Genomic DNA, 10,519 nt, shown 5'->3' on the forward strand with positions numbered 1-10,519 from the left:
CCCAAGGTGATTTGGTCAAGTGACTACCAACCATAAGACAACTAGATTTCATAGAATATTTACCAGAAGAACCTCATTGTCTTATTTTCTCATATTTTCTTGCTATTAAAGGTTTCAATGGTGTTATTTCATTAGCTACAACCAAACTATGTTGCCAGTGGTCTTCATAGTCATTTTTGGCCATCACCCTGGTGGTTGGGAAGTCTTGGCCAGGACACTGCTGTCTATTCACATTAGATGAAAGACAGAGGTGGCTTTCATAGACATTGACACTGATAGACAGATATGGAGGAAGAGTTTAGAATGCACTTGGACCGCTAGAGAACATCTCCAGGTTAAGTCTAGATACCCCAACTTCTAAAGCCACTGGCTGTTCTGCCCGTCCTCTCACCTGAGGTATATGGAAAAGCCCCAGCAAGTTGGCCACTGCAGTAGATATTCCAGAGCCCGTAGCTCCAACCACAGCGATGGTGGAAGGCATGTGCTCCGAACAGTTACAGAAATCATCTAGATTCAAAGAGTCGATTTTGTTTTGAGCCACAAAGCTAAGCGTGGCCTCCAGAGCCTTGGAAACCGTGTTGCAAGTGTCGAAAATCCTGTAGCCCAGCGTGATGTTGGGAAGCAAGTTGGTGGAGTTGTTGATTTCCTCGATGGCAAATATCATAGCTTGCAACCAGCGGAACCCACGAAAGTTATATCTGCAATCAACAAAGAAGACAATAAGAAATTAGCAAGCTTATTGGGATTTTTACCAGGAACCGCTCATTATTATTCCTTTCATCCGTGATACTTTGATCATTTATTGAGGGATTCCAAGGACAAGGCTACTGGAAATGGTTGGCATTCTCCTTACCTTCCATTAGGAATATTCCATCTGAGGGTGATGGCAATGCTTTGAATTGTTCCCAGCTGTTAAGGAAATAACTATTGGCCAGACTTCCTTGACTTATTTCCTGGATAGTTTTATTTTTGTTTCTTTAATGGTGATTTTACTGGATGAGAGCCAATTGTCTGTAATAGGGAGACCTAAAGCTGAACAGGAGGGATCAATTGTTACACAGTCGCCATATGACAGCGCCAGAGCCGGGATTATTTTTTACTTTTGGATTGTTCCTGGAATGGTACGAGGAGGTGGAAGACATCCTCAACCAACATTTCCAATTTCCAAGAAATCCGCCCTACTAAGCCTGGTGATTGTTTAGCCAGTCAAATATTACATTCTACATTGTACAATACATCTTCCTTACCTTTCATTTTTTCTTTCTTTAGTGGTAAATTTAAAGCAGATTGTACAATCAGAGATCCTGTGATTGGCTGTAGATGGACCCATCATTGTGCATGATAAGGGACAAATTAGAAGGCCTGATTTAATAAAGTTCTCCAAGGCTGGAGAGGAAACACTCCCATCAGTGAAGCGGGTTGATCCAGCAAACCTGGAATGGATTTCATAGGCCACTTGCTATTTGTTACCAAATGTTTTCAATTCTGGACCAGATCCATTCCAGGTTTCCTGGATCACCCAGCTTCATTTGGAACCTTGGAGAGCTTTAATAAATCGGGGCATCGTATAAGAAAAGTCTAGAGAATATACAATCACATTGTAAGGTGTGTGCCCAGCTTTAGATTCTGACTCCTGATCTTAGTTGTTCTCCCTATAAAATGGAGGGGGTGCAGATCAGATATCAGAAAAGAATGATTTGGTATCACAAAGCCAATTGCTGTCCAATGTCAATGTCTGCCAGGTGGGACGAATTGTTTTGTGTGATACGCACGCAGTGACCCCTCACATTGATGTTTTACTGTAATTGACCCGTCCTGTCTGCAAGGAGATCAGGAAATAGTCTTGTAAATATCCGCAGCACAGTCTGCAGAGCACTTCACAGGTCAAAGTGTGCAGAATTACTGCCAACAGTCTGCTTCTCTGTCTGCATGAGAATAGAGCTTAGCAGTGCTGGGATTCTGGGTGTCCATACGGGACTGATCTGCATGGAGTATGTATGCTGTTTCAGTTTTTTCTGGGGTTCATTCCATGAAGGAAGTAATTGCATCACAGCAAGCTTGCTTCCCCAACCTGCATGAGCTTGTTGTGTTGACTTCCCCTTACAGCTATTACTGCTTCCCAGGGATGCTTTAAGGTAAAATGGGGCCCTGGGCAAATGTGAATTGGGGGCCCTAAATGTACAGCATTCCAGCTCTGTATACTACCAACCAATCTGTAAAATGGGGCTCTGAGCAAATGTCCACTTTTTCCCCTTTCTGCTGCTTGCTCCTGCTGACCTCCACCCATTGCACCATACAGAAATGTGGCCCTAAAAGTCCCTTCCCAATCTCAGTTTTAGAATGGAGTAGGCCTTTAAAACAAATCTAAACCTATAAACAGAAATGTGATGGAGCTTACTAGTCCATAGAACGCTGCATTAGTTTTCTTTTTCCTATATGTTTATTTGGTGATTCCATCAGTAGCTCACTTCCTGTCTTAGGGGGATCATAGTCCGCTCATCTGACGTGGACTACAAATACCTTCCCTCCACATCTCTAATAGAGGAGCATTGTGCCCAAAAAGCAAAAAACATTTGAGATTCCAGCGTAGTGCACAGGAAAACTTGAAAAAGAAAACTAACATAGCCAACAAATCTATAAACCAGTAATATGTCTGTACTAGGAACCAGGAATGTCAGGGGTCCTTCAGACCTTGCTGGGGCAATGAACATCGTCCCCCTCCCTGATAAGTGATTGCTGACCCCAGTAAAACTTTATCTATTTGTAGGGGGTGCATTCTTCATCATACTGACCACCAGTGTAAGGAGCAATCTATACAATGACCTCCAATGTACGGAGCATTCTTCATATTCACTACCAGTGTACGGAGCATTCTTCACATTGACCACCAATTCATTCTGATATTGACCACCACTGTAGGGGGCAAACTTTACACTGACCATCAATGTAGGGAGCATTCTTGTTCACATTGGCCATCAATAAAGGGATCGTTCTTCTTTACCCTGAGCACCAGTGTGGGGATCATTTATTATATTGACCACCATTGTAAAGAGAATGTTTCCTGACATTGACCACCAATGTAGGGAGCAATCTATACAATGACCTGCAATGTAGGGATCATTCTTCACATTGGCCACCAGTGAAGAGAGCATTCTACTTCTCATTGACCAGTGATATAGGGAGCATTCTGCTTGACATTCAACAGCATGGTGGCTCAGTGGTTAGCACTCTGGCTTTTGCAGCGCTGGGTCCCAGGTTCAAATCTCAACCAGGACACTATCTGCATGGAGTTTGCAGGTTCCCCCTGTGTTTGTATGGGTTTCCTCTGGGTACTCCAGTTTCCTCCCACATTCCAAAAACATGCAGTTAGGTTAGTTGGCTTCCCCCCAAAATTGACCATAGACTGTATTAATGACATATGACTATGGGGGACATTAGATTGTGAGCTCCTATGAAGACAGCTAGTGACATGACTATGGACTTTGTACAGCGCTGTGTAATATGTCAGTGCTATATAAATACCGGCTAATAATTGTAGTAGGCCACCAATGTAGGGAGTGATTTAAACAATGACCTCCAATGTAAAGCACATTCTACCACCAATGTGCATGGCATTGTCTTATTGACCATAATCTGCAAATATGGAATTTATTAGCAGGGGTTCCCTGAGCCCTGAAAATTATTTTAAGGGTTCCTTCAATTTAAAAACTGTGCTGTAGTATGACGGTATAACCTGTATACTATAACTAAGTCCTAGAAGTCCCACCTGGAAAATCCATTCCATTTGCCTGCAGTTAGACTTCTATACTCCATTGGTATCAGGTGACCCTACAATCACACTGAAAGGAGTATAGGGACTCTAAAATTTCCTATTTTCTGAGATGTTCAGATAAAGTTTTGTAGAGTTAGAGTTCTTCCTGCTATGATTACTCTATCAAATCCAATCCGTACCTGGTGCACTCGAGGGATTCGGGCCTTGATTCCAAAAACTCGTCCTTTGAGTTGACTCCAAAGTGAATGGGGAAGAGTCCACCAAGAATGATGTCTCCTTTCTTCTGGGCTCTGGTGTTTGGCCCATAGGAAGATGAGTCCAGGGCAAAGCTCAGGAGCAGCAGTAGAAGGTAATGGATGTGACGGCCCATCCTTCTCCCGTTTGGTGCTTGGGGTCGGAGAAAGGAACTGGACCACATGGGACATGAAGCAAAACGTCAGAAAGAAGCTCCGAAATCTGATACCCGCCGTTCTGACTATGAAGCACAGAGGCCAGCGGCCTCATTTCTACCATTCAAGGAAGGCTGCCGGCGTGTTGGTAGAGTCTCCAGTCTTGTTCTTTGCATCGCCATTTATCTGAAAGATGAAGACGTCATGTAAAGGCCATTGCCCTGAAATAAAGATGAGAAGGATGATTATTCGTTATATTTATTGAAAGGAATGTAGAAGAATGTTTATATGATTATTAATAAAAGCTCAATGCTGTACAGAGAACAGTCACACACTATTAATTTACATTTATATAGCTCTGACATATACCATAGTGTTGTACAGAGAACACTGAGCCAGTCCCATCAGTCTCTGTACAGAGGAGCTGACACTCTAATGTCCCACCACAGTCACACACTATTATTATGCAGATTAATATAAGAATGTCCCCCCATTCACCTCCCCAGCAGACCATTCACCAGCTCATCACTCCACGCACTCAGTCCATGATAGGACTCTCAGTTTGACATTTTTCTCATCTGCAGCAAAATCCATTATCAGATAACCCCCTTGGTGTCCATCAGTCCAATAATTATCCTAAAACCGCACTTCCCAGCATTAAAAACATTTATTTCCTTTAAATTGAATCTGCAGATCACCTACACCTCGAATTGTTCATTTAATCCTCATTTATAATGCAAAGCACACAATGAGCTGAGGGATCTCCGGCCATCCTTTCGTCTGACACCAATCCACAGCAATAATATTAGGAAATGATATCTCGGGAATGCACCAACATGTTTCAGTCTCACCCCTCCTGGATGGTGCCATTTACCCCCGGAGGTCGATCATTCTTTTATGCAGATATTTAAACCCTTCTCTAATTATGAGCACTTCTGGGGCAATTGTGTCTGCTGTATAATTGTGATTGCTAACAAATAATCAAGGAACCGTGCAGTGTAATGGATTACCGCATAGATTAACCAACTTTATTTCACCAACGCGCTTCTTCCATATACCTGCTGGACTTCTTCAGGGCTTGTGATACCTTTCAAAGAGATCACAAATTGATCATTCAAATTTATTAACTCTACAATACCCCTCCTGCAACATCCAATCATGTTGAATGGTCTGAGATTCCAGTGCCACATCTTTCTTACTTATAGGTCTATAGATCAAATCAACATCCTAAAATATAGAAATATAGTAAACTATGTATGTCATTTGTTTGTTTATAATCTAATTTTGTACTATTACCAATGTACTGGTTTTTGTTATTTAAGCATTTCTGTACTGCAACCGTTATTCCAATTTGTATGTACAATTGGTAATTAATATAGAGAAATATTATTTTCATACAAAAGAAAGAACATTGCTTCCATGAGTTTATAGTTAGAATTTGCACTTTATTATATTTACTTTCTGGCAAATATTTTCATCATGTCTGGGGGATAGCAATGGGAGCACCATACACCCCAACATATATATGTCTGCAGCTGGGTCTATGGAAACATCATAAGGTCTATGAATGTGATCTTTATAAATAATGTAATTATTTGGTTACGTTATATTGATGATATGCAAATCTTGTAGAAGGGAATAAAGAAGGAATTGTCCCCTGTAGTACTTTGTGCCACAAGGTATTCTTAGTTTCAGCATCATTTAACCTACTTCTCTTGTCATTGACAGACTGTGCCTGAACAGTAAAAGAAGAAGCAGCTCGGCTCACTGTCATTCTTCTCTCCCATTGAACTGATTGGTTCCTTGTTCTTCTACATTTCCCACACTCCAGCCATGTTCTCCATGGACTGCAAGAGGCTGATACCAATTAGATTTCACATATTACATTGAATATTATATTATTGATTACCAATCTGCAATTTGTCATATTTGCCCCGGGATCAGGTATAAAAAGCGCCGCAAGTTACCCTGACTTACACAACGCCATATCACAACCTTACATAACTCATTATACCATTGCCTGCACTGTGTGGGGGTGGGGATTACCTTGAATTACCTTGACCCAGGTACAGTAACAGTTCTGGGCCTGGGGGCCATCGCAGCTCACTGATGCATGGTACTGGTAATTCAGCACAAGCGAGCGGAGCCATACATTGAAGTGGCGATGTTTGCATTGCTTTGTACAACCAGCCAGTTATTCACACATCGGGAATGTGCAATGCACAATGAAAGGGGAATATGAATTGAAAAATGAATAAGGCTTACAGGAAATGGTTAATATTAGAAAAGTTATGGATTAGGATGAAGATATCAATCAATAAAATCTTATCTCTCATTTCAATAAATGTTGCTTGATTTGGATAGATTGGGAAAAGGTTGGAATGTGAATATGATTGGGGAGAATTCATTTTATATTCTTTCTGAAGAATCAAAAGCTAGGAAAGAGGGGAAAATACCCCCCTGACAACGTTCACTGGAACCGGTGTCCCCATTGGAAGAAACTCTTTCACCTCGTGTGATGAGGACAAATCCCCAGCAAGAAAACTCCAGGATTTTTGGGGATTTAGTTGTTTAGTTGTTAGGAAATAAACCGTACACTTCCTTTAAAGCGGACCTAAACTCAAAGTTTTTACTCTACATAAAAGGGTAGACAACCCTTTTTTGTAAAGTAAAAATATTCTTTTTTTTTTAAATGCAAAAGGGTGCAGTACTTCCCCGCTGCAGCGATCAAGACTGAATGGGAACGCAGAGCCTCCCGAAATACCTTTGTCATGCATCCCGGGTGGCTCTAGCTGCTCCTTCTGCACATTCCCCAGATCAGGGGAAAGTGATGCCGATCTCACGCATGCCCTTTACTGCACCTACAACACCCTATCTTGCACCTGCGCAGTTCGAGATTTGGAGACAACTTGAGGAAGGAAGGAGAAGGCCAAAGATGGCGGCCCCCACCTCTTCCTCTGCGCCGGGACGATTAAGAATTCCAGGACGGTACGGGACCTGATTAAAGAAAGGGCCAGCGCCATCAAGGGATCTGAGGGATTTAAGGATTTTTTTTTTCAGTTTAGTTACGCTTTAAGTTGAACCTCCTTTCTTCTGCAGCCAGCACTCCAGACACTTATGGCAGCACACCGAGTGGTAAGTTGCCCCAGATGCATAGCAAGCATTTACTATGAGCTCAGAAATAGCAAACCGCCATGCAAGTCAAGGTATTTGCATGCATTGCCCTTTGTATCCATGGGGCAGTTCTTCCTCCAAATGGGAAAAAGAACTGGCACATCCAGAAGTTTTATGTCACACCACAACCAAGTGCAACCACATGCCCACACATGCACAGAGTAGTTCCCAACCTAGTTGAATGGAAGTGGTTGGCGGTGTGGTTCAGCTGTGGTTGACCATAGACATGAAATGAGCCATTGGGCCTGTATTGTATATGGGGTCAGGGCCGGCACAATGGAGAAGCAGCAAAACCGCCACGCAAGGAACTGCAACATCAGTGAGCCCCCCAACATCAAACAAGCAGTTGTGTGTGGGGGGCACAAATATCTAATACTATCCAGTAATTCTTTTTTATTTGCACTTTTTTTTTGGGGGGGGCAGCTTTTTTGGGTTCACCCTTTGTTTCAATTTCGTTTTACTGCTGTCTGGCTCCCTGTTAGATCCAATCAGCTGAACACCAGATCCACAGAATAACCAATATTCCATATATGATTATATTATCCACAATACGGGTTAGTGCGCAGGGGGGATTTATTTCCATTGAGATCATTCCGCCATTATTTTTTTGTGATTGCAGCACCAAGAGAGCAATGGAGGGCAACATGTAGTGCAATGAATTGCTAGAATGAACACAATGCTCCTAATCTAGGTTAATGATTTGCTATTACAATGCATATACAGCTTCGCTGGTGGATACATGGGGAATATTGGCCATGTGTATCTGACGTGTTGTGTCACCGCCAACCAAGTCAACTCCATGGGTTGCACCAGCCCACATCTCTGCAAACTTGTCTGCTGCAAAGTTCTGTATTCCATGGACATCTATGCAGGATTAGAACACCTGTCAGGTTTTTATTGCTGTGTCCCCTGATGGAAAAATTCACCCCTCCCTGGTCCAGGAAAATGTATAATCTATAAATCAAAGAACAAGAGGTAGGGGGATATTCCAATGGGGACCGCACTGGAGTTCTGGGGCTTAGAGGGGAACCAGGTTCTATCCGGCAGATTTTTTCGGTGATCAGCAATGAGAGAGATCACACTACAGGAATATGTGATGGAGAATCTGATGAAATCTTATACAGAATACAGAATATTGATCCATAAGGCTCCCGATCTGTCCTCTATCAACCTGAGCCGGAGACGGGACATTCACTGCCAGGAAGTGGAAGAGCCGCTTTATGGTTGGAATAAAGGAAGACGGTTATAGAAATAATAATGAGTAATAATACCGGGTCAATGGGGATAAAGGAGTTCAGGCTGCTCACCTATAAAGGTGAATTATCACACATATAAGAAATCTAAAGATTTTTCTTTGCATGTGATTGGATGATTACACTCAGCAGAGCTTCATCTCCCTAAGCTGAGTGAAGAATTATTTGCAAGGAGATAATTAACTTTGCTATGTGAACAATCACTACTCCTACTACTACTACTACTTCTACTTTTTCACTACAAAAGTATTCAAAAAGAGCCAAGAATTTGGAAGTTGAGAACCTTCATATAAAATTATAATTTCACATGTATGCAAATTACAGCAATGAATCCTTATTGGCCCCCATTGTATTATTAGTGGGTTATTGGAAGGTTTAGTTCTGTTCTAGGGGTAGATCTAGGGGTATTTCTGTTCTAGGGGTAAATCTAGGGGTAGTTCTGTTCTAGGGGTTGATCTAGGGGTAGTTCTGTTCTAGGGGTTGATATAGGGGTAGGTCTGTTCTAGGGGTAGTTCTGTTCCAGGGGTAAATTTAGGGGTAGTTCTGTTCTGGGGGTAAATCTAGGGGTAGATCTAGGGGTTGGTCTGTTCTAGGGGTAGATGCAGGGGTAGGTCTGTTCTAGGGGTAGATCTAGAGGTAGTTCTGTTCTAGGGGTAGATCTAGAGGTAGTTCTGTTCTAGGGGTAGATCTAGGGGTTGGTCTGTTCTAGGCGTAGATTTAGGGGTAGTTCTGTTCTAGGTGATCTAGGGGTAGGTCTGTTCTGGGGTAGATCCAGGGGTAGATCTGTTCTAAGGGTAGATTTAGGGGTAGTTCTGTTCTAGAGGTAGATTCAGGGGTAGGTATGTTCTAGGGGTAGATCTAGGGGTTAGTCTGTTGTAGGGATAGATCTAGGGGTAGGTCAGTTCTAGGGGTAGATCCAGGGGTAGTTCTGTTCTAGGGGTAGATCCAGGGGTAGGTCAGTTCTAGGGGTAGATTAAGTGGTAGGTCTGTTCTAGGGGTACATCTAGAGGTAGTTCTGTTCTAGGGGTAGATCTAGAGGTAGTTCTGTTCTAGGGGTAGATCTAGAGGTAGTTCTGTTCTAGGGGTAGATCTAGGGGTAGGTCAGTTCTAGGGGTAGATTTAGGGGTAGTTCTGTTCTGGGGGTAGATCCAGGGGTAGTTCTGTTCTAGGGGTAGATCCAGGAGTAGGTCTGTTCTAGAGGTAGATCACTTTTTGAAGGGTGTGGCTGTTTCTCAGGATATGTCTGAACAATAATCCCAATGACAGGATCCTTTGGGGTTTCAGATAAAAGTTTCAGAAAACATAACATTCACATGTTAAATTTGCAGATTTTAAGGATTTGGGTTTACATTATATGTCTGAGCATTTTCATACAAAATGTAGTCACTGTTTGTGCACCATGAAGAGATAAGAAGCGGGAAGAATGTAATTCGGCTTTATTGATCTTTACTTTTATTTTGGCATTCGTACTTCCTTTGAGGACTCGGCTCTATTTCTAGCTGCTGCTGCCAGGACATTTTAGGCGGCGCATCTCCATCAATCATCTGATACATTTATTGCAACAAAGAGCAAATGGCAAGAATTGCTTCAGATCAGAAATCTATAATATTCTCATTACCATAAATTGGGAATTTCATCATCCAGGGAAATCCTCTGTTTGCCCTTTTGGGTCAGAAGGAATCTGTTACACAGATGGGGTAAAACTGCCCCCTCTAGTGGGATGGAGGGGGAGATCTGTAGGAATGATCATGTGATTATTTCAAATGAATTTAGAAAAAGGTTAATATTTTGCTGATAAGTTAATATTTTTGGCCATGACCAAGTTTGCCTATTTGCTAGAGACCAGTGACATCACTGAGAATGCAGCCTATCCAATCACTAGAGACCAGTGACATCACTGAGAATGCAGCCTATCCAATCACTAGAGACCA

At 42.3% G+C, this 10,519-nt stretch overlaps 1 protein-coding gene across 1 annotated transcript in view; it reads right to left on the reverse strand.

Moving 5' to 3' along the window:
* CASR (calcium sensing receptor) overlaps positions 1-10,519 on the reverse strand; it is a 39,119-nt gene that overhangs the window by 15,092 nt on the left and 13,508 nt on the right. The window contains exons 2-3 of the mRNA XM_072398439.1: positions 3,952-4,382; positions 392-698 (exon numbers count right to left, since the gene is read on the reverse strand). Coding sequence (XP_072254540.1) covers positions 392-698; positions 3,952-4,190 — 546 coding nt within the window. The 5' untranslated portion in view covers positions 4,191-4,382. The remainder of the gene's footprint in view (positions 1-391; positions 699-3,951; positions 4,383-10,519) is intronic.

The sequence above is a fragment of the Pyxicephalus adspersus genome, chromosome 1 (genome assembly GCF_032062135.1).
Source record: "Pyxicephalus adspersus chromosome 1, UCB_Pads_2.0, whole genome shotgun sequence".
Taxonomy (NCBI): Eukaryota; Metazoa; Chordata; class Amphibia; order Anura; family Pyxicephalidae; genus Pyxicephalus; species Pyxicephalus adspersus.